General features: G+C 38.3%; 1 protein-coding gene across 3 annotated transcripts in view; it reads right to left on the minus strand.

Annotated features, from left to right (window-relative positions):
* The window catches only part of mast1a (microtubule associated serine/threonine kinase 1a), a 71,421-nt gene that overhangs the window by 37,907 nt on the left and 11,453 nt on the right, over positions 1–22,061 (minus strand). The window contains exons 1-2 of one of the 3 annotated variants that reach the window (XM_008415174.2): positions 12,638–12,851; positions 12,453–12,532 (exon numbers count right to left, since the gene is read on the minus strand). In XM_008415174.2, the coding sequence (XP_008413396.1) occupies positions 12,453–12,472 (20 nt within the window). In that variant the 5' untranslated portion in view covers positions 12,473–12,532; positions 12,638–12,851. Of the gene's footprint in view, positions 1–12,452; positions 12,533–12,637; positions 12,852–20,072; positions 20,105–22,061 lie in introns of those variants that run through there. The other 2 variants (XM_008415149.2, XM_008415141.2) reach the window with 2 other exon arrangements.

Here is a 22,061-nt window from a genome sequence, read left to right on the forward strand (position 1 = left end):
CTTTCAATCTGGCTAAGACGGCATGTGTGCTTGTGTCTGAGTGGGAAGTTAGAAAGCGGTACACTGCCGTCATTAAACCATAAATCTAAACGTGCCTGCGTCTCTGTGTCACACACAAAAACAGCCTCCGAGATACCATTAAGTCAATCACTTATGCATTATTCATCTTAAATTGAAAAAAATAACTGAAGCTTTAATAAAAATAAAAAAAACGGCGACCCTCCACTAATAGAAATTTATAACCCTAATTGGGTTCATTCAGCACGACTCTCCTCCATCTAGAGCTGATGGACCAAAAAAAAAGAAGAAAGATGAAGAGCAGCCAGAAGGGAAAACGCGTAAGGAGGAATGTACGGCGTTGCCATAGTAACACATGCAGAGTCACACTTATAAAAAGCAAACGGTGACAAATGCAACTGTTTTCACCAAAGCTAACAGTGAGAAGCAGACGTGTCAAACAAACAAAGTAATGAAGGAGGGCATGAGGCTGAATGAGCTCCGATCGACAGCCTGCAAAGCCAAACGGAATGACGTCACCCTGCAGTGAAAGCCTACACTGGTTTTTGTGAATGCCAGATTTCTAATCCATCATAATCCACTGCCTAATCCATAACGTAGACTCGATCTGCGATGCTGTCGTTCAGGAGGAGGGTGATTCACTCGGTCTGGAAGTGTCGGGTGCGTCGCGTGGGGGTCTGTTGATGCAAGTGAACGTGTCGGTCTATCACAAGGTGCAAAGCAAGTAAACGATTTTCTGTGTGTTTTTGCAGGAATCAGAAGGTTTGTGCATCTAGGTTTTCTCATCAAAACATTACCAGAATCCTTGACAGGGCAAAGAGACACAAGACATGGAGTGGGTAGCAGCGCAACACATTTATAGTGCATACATACAGAGAGCATCACTACAGTATTTTCACCCCTTGAATCTTGATAACAGTCCATTTGTTTGAATCAGACTGTATTCAAAAAAACAGATTTTTAACTTTCACCTGTTTGCATCTTATGGTGTTCAACAGCATGGCCACACAAAGTCATCAAAGACAATCCTACCCAGATGCCTCTGAAACTCGTACAATAACTTCAAAGTGCAGAAATCTTCAGCATTTATTTACAGGCAACAGGACTTAGTAAAACTGTCAGACTGACACACATGTGACCTCTGCCTGTGTGTCACTAATGACAGACTGTAGTGCCACTAGTTGCTCCAGTCGGCATGCTGCGAGATGCTCTGAGGTTAAAACCGCAGTAATGACTCAAGCAGAAGCTTTGACGAGCAATTATCCCCCCGCAGGCCTACAACTGGCAATTGGGCCATCAACGTCTCTGTAAACTTACAATCCTGATTTTTGGGATAAAAAAGCTTCTTCTAAAGTCATTAAATTTACATTTCTTCAGTATTTTCTCCAGGGAACTGGCATTGGCTGTCACCACTGTGGTTCACAGTTCTCCGGTTGAGATAGTAGAGGGATTGAGTATTTAGGTACCATCTCCGATAACAAGGTTCTCCTCTAACACTGAGGGAATCCTGAAGAAGTGTCACCGGTGGATGCATCGTCTTAGATAACTAAACTCACTAAGGTCTTGCCGACATTCTGCTACTCATTCATCAAAAATGTTTTATCTTTCTCGATTTCCTTTTTGGTAGCACTCCATCCATCAACAGGGTAGGAACTGTGAAGACGTGTTCTGCAATCATTGGTCTTCCAGCTTGCCATTTCAGCTTTGTACATGAGCAGTAAGTAGGCTGGCTCTCTGGCTCGCCGTACTTCTAATGATCCTGCCCACAGTTTTAGAACGGACAAAGACGGCTAATGTGGTGCTTTTGTATTGGCTGTGACCTAAACTCTATTGAAATTGCATGCTGTTTACTTAAAATCTGCTAAGAAGCAAAACAATTTAAATCTTCAACCAGAATTAATTTGGAACCTTATTAATCAATATGACAGGAGTTTAGCTTTTCTGCAACTTGCTAAGAGACATTTCACATATTAAGTGTATGTATATATTTGAGCCCGAATCTCTATAGACTGAAAATTCACAAAAAAGTCTAATTATGTGTCCAGCTCTTGACCTCTTACTGAAGTCAAAGTTATTGACGTTATTTGCTGCAAGCTTACTCCTCCCTGAAAACAAAAATCATTCAAAGAAAACATTAAGAGCCCACAGTTACAGAGATTTGTCACAGCGAGTAGTGCATGAAAATAGAGTAAGTGAAGAAAAAATGTTGGTTTTTCCTGTCTGTTTGTGTGAGAGATCACGGCTGAACCTCCATCTGCCTGCACACGTTACCTTGTGAATGATGTGATCTAGCGTCTGTGCATATTTAATAGGTTTTACCCTGAAGGTTATTAACTCTCCGAGTGTGTATGTGTGTGTGCATGTTGTCTGTCAGTCAGTGGTGTCGTCTTCTGCACTGAGTGCTGACTCACAGGGACAGACAGGACACATTAGGTTACATCAGGCCCTCTCTTAAAGGTGAGTGCATGTTTTGCAGCGTGTGCAATGGGATAAAACTGAATGGGATAAAAAGCTGTCTCTTTAAAAAAAAAAAGCTTCCCCACTCGGTTAGGTTGGTTCCTGTTTGTGCATCCAATTACTCAACATCCACTGCTCTTACTGCCACAGTCCAAAACATCCTCTGGGACTATGACTGATCCCAAATTTGGGACAGGGTCCAAATCAAGCCATGTGGGCTGATTTAACAGGCTTTAGGCGTTTAAATGAAGATTGAGAGGATGACTGAGTGACGCTGACAAGCAGCAGATCTAAGAAAATGGGCCAAGCCGAGACAAAAATGATAGGAGAGATAAATAAAGATAAGCTGAGATGAGGCGAAGAACAACATTGCCATGTTGATGTGAAAGGTTGTTGCAGGTGTTATTCACATGGCCCTCCTGTTGCTAAGCTCGTTGGCACAGAGGGACAAAAATAGAAGATCTGGTGTTATTCTGTTAAAGAAAGAAAGAACAAAGATGACAGAGTAACACCCACTGCATCGCTTTTGTAACAATAAAAAGCCAAACTCATACAAATAGTACAAAGTAATTACACAGGACGTTTATTTCACAGCGACTGTTAAATTAGTGGCACGTGACATTAAAGATGGCAGGAATTATTCATTACTGCAGAGCAAAATGTGATAAATGTGAAGCATTTGAACTGCAATCAGATCATTTTAATGTGCAACATCAATTACTAGTTATTTACACGAACGCTTGATGCTTTTTCTTAAATGTTTGTTTTCAACTATTCCATTTTATCTTACATTTATTTTTTATATCTTATAAACATTTTTTATCCTTAAGTTGGAGAAACACACATGAATTTCAATGTGCTTAATGACTCTGTGCAAATGATAATAAACTCTATTCTATTCTATTTTGAGTAAGGCCGGTGGGCTTTATTTGCTTCTCAGTATAAAAATATATTTGTCCCAACAGCAAACTAAGAGAAAAACAGAAGCACACAGCGGCACACTAAAGATAAGTACTGTAACTATCGTGAAATAAAATAATGTCTAAATCACAGGCTGATATTTACATGAAGGATATTAACATTTATACTGTGAAGTGTTATCTTCTCTACTGATTTGCCAAACAGGGAAGTGATGCTTAAATTACAATTTTTTTTTTCTAAAGAAGAATTTAATTCTCCTCTACTTTCCGACTTTGTCAGAATTAAGGAAGTTAAAATAAATCAGATTTTTGCACTGGGCAAAACCCTGGGCATTTCAATTAATGTTGCAGAAACGGTACTGAGTCTTTTCTTCTTAGTGTCAGTATCAACTTTGACATTTCAGTATTGTGACAACCTTAATCTTCTGATGGAAAGTTTACACACTGGTGAAGGGAAGACTGGCATCAACCTGAGCTGAATTACAAAACTAAAAAAAAAACACTTTACTACACTTTTGCAATTAAAAGAAATTTAGTCAGCAGTGGGGGTGAGTAACACAATTCAGGGCTACGAGGGGCCAAATGAATGTTGTTTTCAATAACAATAAATCATTGAGAGCTAGTTGCAAGTTCATTCCACACCTTTAAAACTGAATTAATCTTTACAGTCCCAGCATGAACCATTTCTCATGTAGTCATGCATCAGTTAGCATACTATAATTTAGCAATTTCAACCTGGACTTTGCCAGCTTACACACATCTCTAACTCTTTCCCATTCTCTTTTCTCACATAAACTGTATTTTATTAGGACAAAAGAGCTGCTCTCATTGACATAATGTCCTGTTTTAGTTAGCAAACAACAAAACAGCCACCAAATTACAACAGCACACAGGTTTGCTCACTAACAGTATATTTTTTTATAGTCAGGCCCCAGTTAAAACGGCAGGAAAGGAGTGTTTCCCGAATTAAAACCCGATCCTGTTTGCTTTTAATTTGGCTGTATTTAACTCTACAGTTAGATGTGCTTTTATTAAATTGCTATTTCCCTCCCTCTGTTTGTCTCTGCTGTACATGGAAACGCTCTCTCCATTCCTGCATCGACTAGGTGCACTTTAGATGTTGCATGAGTCTTTAGCTTATTGGAGAGAATGGAGGTATAGTCACTTTTAAAGAAAGGGGAAAGGTATGCATTACCAATAACAGTTCTGCAGAGACGGATACAATGTGTGTGTGCACCACAGCCTGAAATGTGAGTGGACACCCACAGAGACAGGAAGAAACAGCAGTCACCGTCCTCTTCCTTTTACATGCCAATTTTGTGAGTCTTTTCTGCATAAACAACTTAAAGTTTATTTGAAAAGTTTCTCAATTAAAACCATTTGTTCACTTTCGAATGGATGATGTCAGGGAGGACTGAGCTCAGTTCAACATTTTCTTGTAAAAAAAAACAACAACAAATAAACAAACAAAAAAAAACATAGTAAAACTTTTAAGTTCTCCAAATTAGTAAAACCACTCATTCATGTGTTTGGGCACAGTGATAAAATAAGAACTCTTAACATGGTATCTAACGAGAAGCATCAGCACAGCACAGTTTAGGCACAGATTTAACCTAGAAGGGAACAACAAACATCAAAATGTCGACTTTTTGTCTGTGACTTCTTGTCAAATGTCCTCTGAAAATCTAAAATCCTCCCCCATCGCACAGGATCCTTCCTCCATTTCAGCCTTTCATCTGTCGATTTTCTGAGTGTTTGCATGACACTGTCTGTCTTGTGTTTTATTTTGTTGTTTTCTGTGAGTATGTATGTTTCTGGGCCGTGAAAGCTCTCTGCAGTGACTGTACGTAAAGAGCCGGAAAGTGCACCTGAATTACTGCAATAATGGCGTTTCATTTTATCCACAAAGTGTCCTCATTTGTAGGAAGTGATCCGTGGCAGTAACCTTACAGAGAAAATGAAAGCGTCCCACAGTGAAAAGACTTGATTTGCATCCAGCTTAACTCTTGCAGCATTTCTAAAAGAAAGCAAAAATGTTGTTACTGTGGCTAAAGATCCAAGGCTCTGAAAAAAACCCATCTAAAATAAAGACAAAAGCAGGAGGGTGGGTACAAACGAATGTTCAGTGTGATGCTTACGGTTTCAAGCAAACATTACAGCAGCACATAAAAACCCTTCAAATTGTGCATCATCTTTACAGACAGCATGCTTTTGTTTCCAAGATTAACTGGATTTAAGTAATCTCAATACTCTCAACATAAGGACATCATTTGTGGTTATCATTTCTGAATCTGATGGTAACAAGAGTATACAGATTTGTTCCCAATGTCATCTGAAAAGGAACATCTACTATCAGGGTAGCTGCTGTTTTTCGTCCAGTGACAGTTTATGACAAAGACAATATGGCTTATTTTCCAAGGCACCACAAGTACTCAAGAAATGTTACAGCGTGCTGAATTGAAATCAAAAAACGAAGCAGAAGCAGGATGAACGCTTCCGGAATTTCCTGCAGATACACAAACTCACACATAAACATTAGTTTAAAAATGTGCTTGATAGATTTCCATTATGATTAATTTCTCTTTCAGCTTTCTGATGTTTATCAGATGGTGAAATCTGTAGCAGCGACAGCCATCTAGGAGTTTTATTGGCCCGTCAGAGCTTTCTGTTCTGTGTGCATGTTGTGCAGGTGAAGAGATGAGATTTTACTGACCTGTCAGTAGCAAAAAAAAAAAACCAACCATGTGTGCTGCTCATTTTAGACAGAAGGGTTATGTACCAAGCAATATGATCCCAAATGGGATGCAGAAGCCAGAACCACGCCAGATTAGTGGCAGATAGCTGTACGCTGTGCAGTCGCTTCAGTGATTCCATCAGCAGCAACCAGTTAGAATACCGATGGATGAGGCCGAGTAAGTGATAGTGACAGGACGGTGAGTTATACAGTTTGACAGAGATGGGAACTGTGTGCCGTAGCTCTTCGAATAGCTGGTCATTTCATAGTTCATCTTTCATTTTTGTCTTGATTTACCCTCCCCCGACCCTGATATCAGTTGTGGCTTTGCTTTATGTTTGACAAATATAACTACCAACAGATCTCGGGGCATTTTGTGGTACAGTTTTGGGACATGGTTTGTACTCCAGTACTGAAAAGCACCCTTTTGTTTATTCTACTATCATGAATGAAAGCAAAGTTTTCAGGAATGTGAACCTAAATAGCTAAAGATGAGTATTTTAGCTGCTACTAGGACAATGTCTTTCCCTGTCGTTTTGATTCCAGTGATTATGCTATGCTATACCAGTCTTAATGATTACCATGAGGCTTTTTGTTGTCTATTAAATGCAGCCTCTCATATAGGATATTTCCACCACCAAAGAGCACCAAGTCAGAGTTGTACTCTGAACTTTCTGCTACTACTAATGACACTATAAATAAGATAATAAAAAAATGCTCATTATTACAAAAACGGTGTGTGGAATATCTCCATTGCCCTGCATGCAGGATATTAGGATATGCAATTTAAAGTTTCATGCAGTCCCACTTTGCAAATTTGGTCAGTAAAGTGGACTTTAACTTCCCTTAATGCCCAGATCCAATGTATTTTCTTACTGACTTCAATGCTAGCTCATGGAGAACAGTGAGAATATGCCGGAAAGGTTTCTAAAATTAGCGTTAATTATAATCATAGTAATTATCTAATTTTCAGCAACAGCATAGTAATGACAAATTTCCCTTTTTTTCTGCAGCTCTCATATCCATCCATCCATCCATCCATCCATCCATCCATCCATCCATCCATCCATCCATCCATCCATCCATCCATCCATCCATCCATCCCTCCCTCCCTCCATCCCTCCATGTGCATACAGTGGTGATGACATTTAAGCTTCATGAAAGCTAAGTAATGCTAACTGGAACAATAAGTTGTAAAGTATGTATTGTTTAGGTAACCTGTAGTGAATTTGCACATTTGCACAAGTTCTATAAACTCCATTTTAATATATTCCTAGCATTTCTTTTTTCATTTTCAATGCCACTAACATCAAAAAAGTAGGTTCATATATGTATTACCGTGTTCATAATGTATTTTCCTAACAGAAAGTCAGCAAAAAACGTGCGAGTCGACCTTTAGAAAGGTTTGCATTTTTTGAATCAAACTGTTCCAGCTGCAGTTCGGTCCTCCTAAAATACGCTAAAATAATTTATTCTTTGAAAAGTCTTCTCGACACAAATTGTTTAGTGGAACTGAGACAAATCATTCGACAGCAGCCTTTATAAATCCATAACCAAGTTCCAATAAAAAATACATTCAACTAATATTATGAGTACAAAGAAGGGAAAAGAGTGAATGCAATTTTGTTGCAGCCCCATGTACAGGTTGTCATACAAATACAGATTACATATGACAAATATAGTATCCCATAGCAATAAACTGCAGCCAGCATGCGTTTTGGTTTAAGCGAGCCATAACATCAGTCAGTGACAGATGGTCCTGTCACGGTACAAACAGGGACAAAAAACATGGAGAGTGTTTCTATGTTTGGTGCTGAGAATTTACCCCACAGCTCTTATACAGTAGAAACGAATGGATGAACATTTAACTGTATCTCAAACAGTCGTCTGCTGCAGCAAGAAGGCAATATTATTATTTTCAGCATCATGTATGAAAAAATAAAATCAGCATATTTGTCTCAGAGCCATCTAAAAGCCACTGAGTGTGTGCCTCATTGCAACAATGCTGAAGTGCATGACTAAACCTCTCACTGTTGTATCAGAGCTACCATTATGATGATGGTTTTATGGAAGCTTATAATGTGCAAAATAGCCAGCTGCAGAGACCACATCTATGCCACAGTGTTTGAAAAGTAAAGTAAATCACTTGTACCAAGAAACTGGCTGGTAACCAGAAAGTTTGTATCTGATTTTCCGTGACCAAAATCAGTTATCCAGATTCCAGAAATGTAAAAATGTTCTGATCAACGAACATTAATTACTACGCTCAAATATTTGAAATACTTACAAACTTGGTTGCTCCGAAAATGCTGTGCAAGTTACCTAGCAACAAGTTGTTACCTAGCAACAACCTGTTGCTAGGTAACCAAAGAGTGAGTGAGTTAGTTGGTGCCACCAACATTTCTTAGCTGGCCACGAGATGTTGAGCAGGCCAGATAAAGCTTTTCTCTGCCTCACAGCTTCCTCCAGAATGCTGTGCGGTTCTGGTTCGGAGCTTAGTGAAATCATTGAATATTCTAATGTGTTATCTATTGATAATGATCATGTGTCTTTCGCGATATTGTTACTGATTTATTATCCAGCCCTATCACCTCTAGAAAGTGCTATATATTTAATGTAGCCAGATGTCACACATGGGAGGGGAGTGCTAACTGTACAACACAACCCGCATGTGAGACACATCTTCTGCGTTGATCATAATCCTTTCTACTCTGCATCATGGATGAACATAAACGTAGATCTGCAAATCATTATTATTTGCACCGTGAGTGAGATGACCTTCTTGGCAACTAAGCTACTTATAGGCAAGTATTTAAGCTTTAGATGTTTTGTTTATCTCTTTCTTTCATGCTTTCAAAATCCAAAACAACAATCCAACAGAGACCCACAAGAAGTGGTAAAAACAAACAAGAAACAAGCAGAAATGGACTTAAGAATCTATCGTCAAGGGCTCAGTTAACCCCAGTGGGCTTCTCCTAAATGTAGGCTGAGGCACTACCTCGGGCTCTTCTTTTCATCCAGCTCCACTCTCCTCTTCCTGTAGCTCTGCCACGATCTCTGTCTACTGCTTAATGTTCCCTCTCTTACTCATATTTTCAGTGTCTTTAGCTCAGACCGTTTGGAGTGGATAAAAAGCATTATCCTCTTAATTGCTGCAGCCAGCCAAAAATACACAGATGGACAGATGCAACACAAAGCAAAGGGAGAAAGGACAGAAGGACAAAATGTGAGATAATTAAAAAATGAACAAAGAGAAAGTAGGGATCAAAGATGTTTTATTTATAACGCAAACCAGGGATGGGCAACCAAATGCTCCTCCAATGCTTTGTTATGAGCCCAATTGTTAAACAATCCTTGCGTGTAAATTTAGATCTGGTTTTCTACAGCTATTTATGAAACATAATCAGAAAATCTGGGAAATGTTTGTGTTTAGAACAAGATTTTGGACCTTTCCAGACCTTTAAATCCATCTTCTACATGACCTTATGGTTTTTTGTACTTAAAGTTGTGCTTTCTACTTAGTGAAAGAAATAATTGCACAGATTTAAAGATTATAAATTCCTGCAAATCTAATTTTTCTGTAAATTACAAATTAAAGTAACAGTGATTGAGCAAATTTAAAACTGAACTGTTTTACAATGACTGAAAATGCAAAAATAAAAACAAATTAAATATTTGCTGGTTTTACCTTCGCAAGTAACATTTATTGTACACTACTCCTAATCTTTAAACAAGAAATGTAATACTGAGTAAGAGGTGCACAGAGAAGCTGACTGTAGACTGGAATCGTCCAATTTTAAGCCTGATCAGTCTTGATCTGTCATGTGCCAGTCAGAAAGTCAAGAATCGATCTTTTTCTCATCAGTGAACTCACCGAGATAAGCTCGAACAAATCATAGTAACAACAACATCCCACAACTGGAGGAAGACTTTAGGCAAGTTTTATCAAGGAACCTCAAGGATGTAAAAGGAAATTATGTTCTCTACATGTCCAGACATTTATTATGCAAGCTGTAACAGAGTTTCAGTTGATAAAAAAATAAATACTGAACCTAAAAGAGCACAGAAATATGTCTGTCTCAACCTCTGGCTATCAGGCAAACTGCTGGATTTGAAAACACTGGCAGCCTGTTAGAGGCAGAGATCAAGAGAGATTTCACACACATGCTGCTGTTTATCTATAATAGTGCTCACCGTGCTAATCTCTTAATAGTAGATGCTAAAGACATTTTACAAACTAAAATCATTTTCTTTGTTTTAAAATATCAGTAAAACCATGTAACAAGATGTGATACTGACTTTGTTCTAAATATAATTAACAAGTCCCCCCAAGCAGAAACCCACAGAAAATATAATCAATAGTGTCCTTAGAATATTTTCTATTACTGTAGTTGCATTCATTTTTCAGACACACAGTGCCAAAGACAAAACTGTCTATCGTAGCTGAGCAGACCACAAGATACATGAATCAACTCCAGTCCAGCAATGGCAACATGGATGTTGTTAATTAAAAAAAAAAAAAAAAAAAAAAGCATCCATTTGTTTAATGGATGCTTTGAAGTGGCTGAGTGGAAAACATGCACATGCTTCCTTGAAGCACAGTGGAGACTTTAAGTGTTGTGGTATTTTTGATTTTGAAAAACTCTGGCTAAGCTAAGAGTATATTTCAGCTTAAGCTGCTGGCACATTCTGTCTTATCGCACCATGTTTGTGGGGCGATTAAATAAGGCAGGTTAGGTGGATCAAAAGAGGAGGAAATAAAGAGTGTTTTATATAATATCAGGTCCTGTCTTTGAAGTCTGTGTGTCACTTTTGAAACTGCCCCATTTTCTCTGTGTGTATTTTGGAATACACACACACTACATGATTTAATTGTTTTAGTTAGCTCAGAATCAGTGTATAAACATTCAATGGCCTAAGAATTAAGCATCAACCAAATTAAGATAGAGGTGGAGTCAGTTGAAGCTGCTCCAACCACTCAGCATGCAGAGGTGAGTAAATCTTCATCAGTGCAAACTGAGAGTCTGCATAGTGCAACATGAAATTATTGAGTTTTTGCTATTAACTATGAATAATTTTGACATGTTCCTAAATGCTGTGTCAGCTTAGCTTATACTAGAGCAGTACATGAGTAGGAAAGTGATTCTGGAGTATTACAATATTTACTGCAAGCAGAGTAAGCCATTGAAACAGATATGGTCAATAGCATCACTACAATATTAGTCCTTAATAAAAAAAATTTGCATACACACTTATATACAGCTCCGGGAAAAAAAAGAGACCACTTAAAATAATCTGATATTAATTTTTTTTATAGATATATTTTTGAGTATATACATATGTTTTGTTGTTTTTACTGTCAAAGGCCTGGGTCCACAGCCTAATGGGATCAATCCCCCATTTCGTTAAATCTACTGCCTCTATTAGAACAAAAGTCAGCCGTAATGTCTCACGAACACTTAAGCCAGAGCTAAGTGAGCTCTTCTCCCTTATACATCTGGGCATCCTGTTGCTCAGTGCATCCATGGTGGAAATAATAGTGAAGACTAACACTAATCCCCCTGAGATCAGAAGGGGAGAAAGCTAGCAGGAGGGGGACTAAAGGCCCTGTGCAGATGGTCCATAAAGGAGAGAACGACAGTAGAGAAAGGGATAATGTTAGGGGCACAAAATTCAGGCAACAGCAATATGTGTGTGCGTGTGTGTGTGTTAGGAGGGATGAAGAGGAATGGAGGATAGGGGAATTGAGCCAGGAAGACAGCACTCGAGCACTGCCCGCTGTTGGCTCTCTGCAAGCACTCCCTGGACACTGAAAATAATGCTTTCTCTCCATATTTCTATCTCTGACACACAGGTTACCAAGTACAAACACATTATGCGTGCATAAAGAGAGACAAGTGCACAAATCATAAACTGAAATAAAATGCTTCAGCGTTACTACAATGTAGCTCAACATGAATATAAATTTATGTCACATGTTCACTGCATTTGCATATCAGAGCAACACACAGAGAAAATACATAGGTTTTGAAACCAAACACTGTACTTCAGTTACCCTAAAGGGCATGCCGTTGAATTTTGCACAATGCTGTGTGCAAAAAGAATACAGCTGAAAAACACATAAGGACAAAAAGACACACACACATAAGCACATGGCATATTGCTGAAGCTAAATGGAGACAGGGGACAACTGTGAGACAGCATGAGAGCTGGCAGCGACCACGGAAACATCATGGAAAAAACACAACCTCAACAAACAGCTACAACAGCAGGGCACCACAACGGTCACAAAGAATGCACGTTGACAGATCGCCGCCGTTTACCTTTTTGTTCGTCGAAACATGTTTCTCGCAGCAGAATGATGTGTTGGCAGATAAACATGAGAGCACCACAGCCACAATTGCTTTTACAGAAATAAACACACACACACACACACACACAGAAAGAGGCAGTCAAGAAGCAGCAATTACGCTCCACGCTGGCATGACATCTTCCCTTGGCCACTTACACACACAAACACAGCCTCAAACTGTCCCTTAATGCTCCCACAGACTCTGCACAAATGAGTATTTCTTCAGGGGTCCGTGCAAAAAGTGAAAAAAGACTCAGAGGTGTCATCTGTGTAACAGCTGCAAGCAGATTAGAATTTAAACAAGGAGAGCAGAGGCAGACAGAGAGAGCGGGCAGCCGAGCATCCCTCTCTAAAGGAGAGAGGACTGTGGGGCTGATCTCAAGGGTATCGTGCCAAACCAGGAAGTGCAGTGACAAAGGGGGGAGTTGGGCACACAAAAAGAGAGGGAGTGAGAGAGCATGTGTTTGCTCTCGTCATCGTCATCAAAACAGAAGTATGCCAGTAAGATATTGGAGAAATGTGTGAATTTGAAGGAAAACCAGTGAGAGAAGTAAAAAGGAAACTGACTAATATAGTATTAGTGGCATAAAAGACACTGACTGGTGAGTTCATCAGCATAATTAATGCTGATGAACTCACGTGAACTTAACGTTTTTGCTTTTTTTCGGCAAATATACTTCTAAGAATGTGTTTAAAAGTGGTGGGATCTTCTTTGATGTTTATACAGCTGACAGCTGGCTGTCAACGCAGCAGGGCAACGACTCAAAAATACACGATGTCAAGAGTGAAGCACTTACTGTCATATCAAGGCTCACAGTTGCAGCTTAAACTGATATAGCGCTATCTAGTTTAAATATGATGACTTTTTAATATGGGGGACATCTTGTGTGATGAGATTTGTTACACATTTAATTCTAAAATGAAAAAGAGTAAGAAATAAGGATGTTTATATTTCATAATATTTTATAGACAGAATATCTTAATACCTCTGTTACACTGTTGTTTTGCATTGGCGTAATAAGACAAAGCAATAAAGATTTACCATTGCCTTCCCACTCAGTTGCACACTAATTTCACACTTTAACCCTCACGTCCTCAGTTGACCCTAAATATGAAAACAAATCAAAAGAGACAGTGATGCCTGGTGCAGCAGGAACTAAATTTTACATCGCTCATCCCTGTAGACACACACAATTCAGAATAAAGTGCCTCAAAAGCCAGACAAATAATTGTCAGAAATTCATGTCCCTCTAAATGTGCAAAAGAAAACATATTTTTCAATATGCCAACAATGTATAAAACAAAGTGACAGTAATTGAAGAAAACTGATTCTCAGTTTTGCTGACCTTTAGTTTACAGTGTCACCTACATCAACCTCTTCACAATACTATTGTTATACAACACTACATCTGTCATCAATATCACACTAATGATAATATAGGATCAGTCTAACAATACTTTGTGGTTAAGCTTAAATAAGCCATGGATAAATCTAAAGAAAATAACAGACATATGGGATACAGGGAGAAAAACAAAACTAATTTCAGTGGAATGGGATTATAATTTTCTTGCTACCAATAATTAACTGCTTTTCATCACTGGCAGTCACAGTATTTAATCAGCAGTCTGTGGAGTTACACAAATGATGCAGTTCTTATTAAAAAGTAAAATGGAAGCAGATAACTGAAGCACAGAACATCTGCAGACATTTCTTTTAAAAAGTACACAAATGAGTCACACAGTTTACTGAGTGGCATGTTACTTGATTACTATAAACAGGGGGATGTTATTGTTCTGAGTCATTCCCTTGACTGCTATTTATTGCTGCATAAGCATCAAATGTGTTCATCTCCAGTTCAAAAAAGTCACAAACATGCCAATTACTTCTATGTGACTGACATTTATTTTTTTTTAAATGGGCTCATCTTCCACAAGTAATTTGTAGGTGCCTCGAGATCTGTTCTCAGATATTTTCTATAATGACCTACTGTGCTGTGAAAAACTGTTTGTCCCCTTACAGGTTTTTGCCTTTTGCTTTTTGTTAAGCGCAAAATTTTCAAGTCAATAAACATATTCTGAAATCTGATAATGGTGACCTTAAATGAGTAAACACAAATGATAGTTCCCTTTTTATTTCAGCAAAGTTGGCCCAAATTTGTAAAAACAAAACAAACACAGATCTTAAAAATACTGAGCAGATGTGCATAAACATCCCTCTGCTGTACCAGTCAAATGAATAAATAATTTCAATGAAGCCTACCTGGCAACATGAAGTAGACTAAAACACACTACTAAAATTACTCAAAGATATCACAAAAGAACCACAAAGTATATAAAGCACACAAGGTCATGTGTTTTTTCCTCATAATTGAAAACTCCAGTTTGTATTTACTCCAGGCAACCCAACTTAAATAAACCCAACTTTATTTATGAAGAACATGAAACAAACAGCACAGGACCAAAGTGCTCAATGGTTGAATAAGTTACGAACAAAACTTCATTATAACACACAATATACAAGTAAACAACCTCACAATAAAAAATAATAATATTAAAAAAATCTACATAAGAATCTCTAAAAAACATCTCACCTGGTGTCTAATCCCAGGGTAAACAATGTGTTTTCAGAGGAGATTTTGCTGGTAGAATATCAAGACAGCAATTTATAATCTTAGAAATTAGGGCTGTCACCTTAACATGTTAACGCATGCGATTAATCTAAAAAGTTTAACGCGTTACCTAGATTACAGCAGCAAATTACATGGTTTTGTATTGCCCTCAACAATATAGAGGTGCGAAAAAAAAGCAAGGAGAGTCACACTGGTGTGCTCAGTGGCAAAATGTACTTTACGACACACTATGCAAAGTTAAACGCGGTGAATAACCTTGATTATTCACAGCGCTAGTGATTAATCTGATTACATTTTTTAATCGACCGACAGCACTAATAGAAATACACCAGCAGCTAAAAACAGTGCAGTTTCACACAAACATAGTTAAAATTTGTCTAAGAAGCAAGTTGGCACAATGCATGAGTCCAGGTATTGTCTGTAAACCCCGGAGCTGCTCTTCAGTGTCCGGCCAAGAGAGATGTCACTATGCTGTATGTGTGCACATATTCCCTCTGTCCCTCCCTTTGAAACCAATCCACCAAATGTTAAAGCTGACGCCGGGCGACAGTTGCACAGTAGTGCTGAAGGGAGTAATTCAATAATGGATGCCGTCTCTAATGTGGGAGTCTGGATGGATGAAATATACATGGGAGAGAAGAGGAGGGCGGAGGGAGGAAAGGGGGTGATATCACTGTAGCACAGTGGGAGGTCAGTGACGGTGATGAGGATCGTGGTAGAAGATGGGACTAGTGTTCCTGAGCGTCAATGCTTTTCTGAAACATTAAATCTCGTATTTGTTGTCCTGGCTGTCTTTTTCCATAACAGTTAAACCCACAGCGCAAAACTTCACCCATAGCAGGACTTAATGAGAAAAACACAACAGCAGGAGCAGCACCACGAAGAGGACAGGGGAGGAAGCTGATTGTGATCGTCCGGCTCTAGTCTCCCTCATGTCTGGTTGTGACATCTGCCACTCCACCACAAAAGGTCACAGGTCACTGACAAAACGCACACACACACTCCTGTCCACTGACCGCAATTAGGAGCGCACACATGAGTTTCACGTACCAGCATGCGCACCCACAGAGGCGACCAAACTGTGAGCGACAAATTCAGCATGTACACAAGTTTATTTTATTACACTGATGGGGCAGTTTTGCACAGCGATGCTCTTTGGCTTCTGTTTTTAAAGAGACAGCACCATTTTAATTTCCAGTTGCGCTTGCTTGTTCACCTCAGAGGAACTCAATGTTGTGCTTCAGAGAGCAGTGAATAGCTAAAAGATGGTGGGAAGAAAAAAATCATTTTCAATTATCAACTATTAGAACGATAAAAATTATTTAAGCTAAATATCAACAAGAACATGCAACTGGAATTTGATGTGGAAAATGTTCCTTTCGAGCTTATTGTGGGATTGTCAGCTGCCTATGCAAACTACCTTCTGACTACCTGGTTATTTCAATAATACAGGAGGATTTTGTGAGCAGAACATGACGTTTTTAAGCCTGTTACTATTGGGCTAATGCATCTTGAGATCCCTGATCAGTCACCAATTTAGACAGACTGTTGTCTGTAAATGTAAACATGGGAAACAGTCAATAAAACATTATTTTTTTCATAGTTACAGCTACATAGAGACAGAAGATGCATGTACTGAGATAGTCCTGGTACATAGATGTCTGGAACTAACCCAAGCAGGGACTCTATTTCCTGATTTTCTGTCAAATAAAAATACACACATTTGCACTGTATTTGTCTCAAACCATCAGGTGTACATACATACACATATATTTGTGCATTTTGTTATCTTATTTCCTTTGAAGTTAATAATGTGAGCGTGTGTGAAACCAGGTCAGTCTTTGTTTGTGAGCCCAAACTTGGCCAGCAGGAGCAGCAGTAAAAACAAATTAGTGATTTAAATTAAAGAAGAGATTGCTGCTTCAGCTGAAAAAAAGGCTTAATAGTCTCACTATTAAATGAAATAGTGGGAGAAAAAGCCATTGAAGTCCTTGATCCTTTTTCATAGATGCTTTTTAAAGAATAGATGGTATTTCAGCACCATGGACAGAGACTAAAAACTAGCTTGTTTTTCTTTTTAACAAATACTTCACAGTTTATCTGCTGCGGCTGTCAAATACAAACGCTTTCTCCCTTAAATACTACATTTAACTTTATTTTTCAATGATCATTTAATCACACTCCTTTGTAAATTATACATACAAACAGATTGCAAAGCTTTGATGTTAATCACTTAATGAATGAATGTGTTAATTGAAGCCAGATTTGTCCTTCTTTCTCAGACAAACATTGGACATGTACTGTAAAGCTACTGCAGAATGTCAATAACCGGATTTAATGTTGACACTTGAAAGGAGAAGTTAGGACAAAATGTTAAAATCACAACTAAGAGACTTCTTCCCTCTCTTGAGTCAAGGATTTACTCTAAACTAATGCAACCTGTCTGTTATTCACTGACAGATATTGATCAATGTGATTTCTTTGACACTAGGAAAATCTTTAAAAAAAAAACACATGTTCACTGTGAACACTGCAGTGTTCCCCTCTCTTCTTGAACCCTCTGACCCCCCCTCATCCAGAAAGGCCATTGGGGTGAAAGCAGAGCTCTCCCACGGTTGACTGTTCATCGCACAGTTCACTGGTGCAACAGATTGGGCGGCAGAGGAGCTCTCCAAGTGAAAAGGCCTCACACAAAGCTGAAACATGCTGAAGTTGAAAGACAAGGCAGGCAGAGTACAATAACCCCACTTGACCATGACTTCCTATTACAAAGCAGGAGAGAGTCTGGATCTCTGAAAAAAAGCTATTTGTCTTCATTTGTAGCTCAGCTACTCTGCTTTCTACTCAATAAAAGCCAAATGTTTGAAAATGGGAAGCACAAAGGAATCATCTGGAGATGCAGCAGTCAGGATTTAGCTGATACGGATTTACAATTTTCCTTGAGGGGATTTTTAAGGATTTTATAGTTAATTTCCATTAGATGAAGCTCCCGCACATTCATCTGATGAATTGTTGAACTAAAAAAAGAACCAATAGGAAACATGCTATTGACTTAAGCATTTTCAGACTCAAAATTGGGAGTTGTTGCTTTTGATGGTTTTACTGGCCTACCACCAAGCAAAAAACATCAAAAGATCCATCCATCCATTTTCTTACACCCTGGTCCCTTAGTGGGGCCGGGAGGGTTGCTGGTGCCTATCTCCAACTAACGTTCGGGGTGAGAGGCGGGGTCACCCTGGACAGGTCACCAGTCTGTCGCAGCGCAACACAGAGACAGACAGGACAAGCAACCAATCACACATGTAGGGAGAATTTGGAGAGGCCAATTAAGCTGACAGTCATGTTTTTGGACTGTGGCAGGAAGCCGGAGAGGACCCACCCATACAAACTCCATGCAGAAAGACCCTGGGCCGGGAATTGAACCCAGAACCTTCTTGCTGCAAGGCAACAGTGCTCCCAACTGTGCCACTGTGCAGCCCAAGATCGACAGATAAATTGTTTTATCTTTATTTGTTGAATCTTTAGTGTAAACGTGATTATTTTTGACAAGAGGATAATGGGGACACGTAATCTGCAATTTAAATGTTTAAATATGATGCATAGTTCACTATTCTGTGAATGACTGCAACTGCACATGGTTAAATTACTGCAATTTTTAGGAAGAAAACTTGCAACGTTTTTATGTAAATAGAACAAAGGGACAAGATGCAGTAAATATATACGCTGCTATTTTCTCTATTGGTGTCCATGAGAACATCAGTAAATATAAATGGGAGTGTCTTTAAAAGCAGTGTTTCTGTTTGTAATCATAGTTACCAAAAAGAGACTGAAAAGAAGTTGTAAATATTTGTTTTTCATCTTCACATTTTTACAACAAATATCACAAAATATTGTGATGTTACAGTCATGTTGTCCAAGAACTATGATAGACTATTACAGGTCCAAGTCATTCACATGGAATGTGGAAGTTGGTTTGATGTAAGAAACTTTTACCCAATTAAATCAACATTTACTAGGAAATAGCAAGAGAAATTCAAAAATAGACTGTAACAGTTTCTTTCTTCTTCTAAGAATCACTTTATGTCAGGTTTATGTTTGATGGATTTTCCAATTCTAGCCAGATTATCTTGTTTAAATGACTCCCTGTCAGGCCACCCAAAATATTCAGACACTTGCAGTCAGTGGAGACGGTTCTCTTCAAAAGAAGCTTAAAACTGTCAACTAAAAATGGACCAATCTGACAAATGGAACTCACCTGATGTACACAGAATAAAGACACAATCTTATGAATATCAGAAAATGTGACTACAACAAAAACACTGAAATATTAATGCATGCAAGTATACTGGCAAGAACAATTCATCAACCCAAAAAAGAAAGAAAGTGATGCACATTATTTAGTCAAGTCCAAATTCTAAAGATTCTTACAAACTGTGTCATGTTTTCTTTGCCACTACTGATCAACTCCCTTTGGACATGAAGCTTTTCATCACAAGTCAGGAAAAAAGGACCAGATTTTTAAAAACTCAAAACATCAGCTCAATTAATTTTGTCCTTTCTCTTTCTAAAATAAATAGTGTGACGTTGCATGCTGCAAGAAAATGCAAACACAGCAGGAAATGTCCATTCTGCTGAGGAGACATGGCTCAAAATGATCTCATTCTGTCTTAATAACACCTCACACAGCTTCTTCACATTTTGAAATTAGAGATATGCTTTAAGTAGTAAGAATATATGTATAGCAACAGCTAAAGCACAGTAATGTAATCTATTTTTGTGAATAGTTGTTTGACAATTTTCAGTTTCCTTTGTTACAAAGGAAACTCAGAAACACAAACCCAGAAACATTTAGCCAACACCAAAAAAAAACAGTTTGAAGATGCCTTATGTATCTTACAAACTTTAAAAGCTCCCATGTACTTTACACAGTCTAACTCAAAAAAGAGGAAAGTTGATGTTACCTGCTACTTTTTCGGGGCAGTGGTAAATCCTTCTGGTGAGGAAGACAAATCAGGAAAAAGAGAGAAAGAGGGCAGAGGGAGAGAAAACAGATAACCCATGTTAGATAAATTTCAGATAGGATTAAATAGATGGCAGCGTCTTCAGATTGCAGGATGAATAGAGGAGTTGTCCTTATATTTCTGAAGTGATGGCAAGCACAAACAAAAACATGTTTGACTATGATCAGTTACATCTTAGGAAACGTTACATCTGTGTTACACAGGGTACAATTTCTAAATCCTGGCTATAATTAGATGCACTAAGGAAAGCAGTTTGACTTTATATGGCACTTTCAACAACTTTTTAAAGCTATTTAATTTTTTTTCCTCAGCACATTATTTTTGACAATATTTCTGTTATAAACAAAAGACCTCATTGCAGCTCAATCAGGTTTGAGTCCTAAGCACAGATGGTGCAAATAAAGCCTATTTCTATTTTTACTTTCCTGTTTCTCTTTGCAATAAAATGTGCCAAAAATACGACTCTATCCTTTGTCTTTATACATTTTGTTGTTCACTTAGCAGAATGCAAGCAAGAACAATACTTTAAACAGCTAATAGCAGAGCAAGGAGTCCAATAACAATAGTCATAATATTAGACAATATTCAAAAAACCTAAATCTACTGGCCTAGCTACTGTATGTCCCCTGGCATGTCACCCATAAAAGCAAGCGACAGTAACTGACCAGCTTTACCCAAATAAATCAACAATAAAGTCTTTAAACAATTATACAAATTAACATCTGAGATCAAAGAAGTAACGCATTTTTCCATGAGTGCAGAACTGAAATTACTGGATGCAATTTAGTGTTTAGATTAATTTGAGTTTAACTCCATTCTGATGTTGTCTTTGAAACGTCTCCATTCATGTCTGGGGTGGCTGAAAGGCCGTTTGAAAACCGATCCGTCCTAAGTGCTCTGAGATTTCAAAGCTTCAGGAACCAGCAGGTTGAGTGGAGCCAAAGTCAATAGAAAAATTGTTGCTGCTATATTTATGACATTGGGAAACAACAGCAACGACCCTGATGTGATTAGGTTCTGCTGCAATGAATCTGTACACTGCTTGTTGCCCATCTGTTTGTAACTTAAAACCATTGAACATTCAGTTTATATAACATCAGATGACTCAATTTCTATTGCCAGCCTGCCATACTTTACTTGTCAAGACATTTCGTACTGCTTAATGGCTTTGCAACAACAACAAAAAGATGTTAATGTTTGTGGATTTTGTTTTCACTCAAATGACAGAGAAAGACACAAAGGCATGACTGTGATACAAAAATAAAAGCAAGTAACAAAGAATAAAAAGGCCACAAAAATAAAAATGAAAAACAGGTAAAGCATATTTTGATTTCAGATTGGCTCAGTCAAAGTCCAGCACTAAAACAAGCTGGACATCTGTGGCAAAACTTGAAATTGCTGTTTGCACCTTATCTGACTGAGGTCGTGCTATTTTGCACAGAAAAATGGGGAAAATGTTAAATGCTAAAGTTTTTCCATTTTTCATTTCTTAAAAAACTATAACCATAAATCACTTTACTTTCATTTCATAATTTTGTTCTGGTTTTTGTTAGTCTTTTTTTATTTTTTCATTTCTGAAAAACTAAAATAAAAATAAAAATTTGGGTCTGGAAAATACGCAGTCTCCTCTAGCTGACATTCAGTTAATTAAATTCAAAATGTTAGAGATTAAAAACCACTTAGACTTGCATCATAACATTTTTAGAAGAGCACATCAACCTTTTTTTTTCAATGAGAGTGAGATCATCTGTTATGGTGAGCTCTTTCTGGGATGCTAATACACTACATCATCAAGAGGAAGTAAGCTTGGCCAGGGTGACTCAGAGAGAGCCCCATAGGAGTATTGTCCGTGTGTGTGTGTGTGTGTGTGTGTGTGTGTGGGGGTGTGTGTGTGTGTGTGTGTGTGCGTGTGTGTGTGCGTGTGTGTGT

The sequence above is a fragment of the Poecilia reticulata genome, linkage group LG1 (assembly GCF_000633615.1).
Source record: "Poecilia reticulata strain Guanapo linkage group LG1, Guppy_female_1.0+MT, whole genome shotgun sequence".
Taxonomy (NCBI): domain Eukaryota; kingdom Metazoa; phylum Chordata; class Actinopteri; order Cyprinodontiformes; family Poeciliidae; genus Poecilia; species Poecilia reticulata.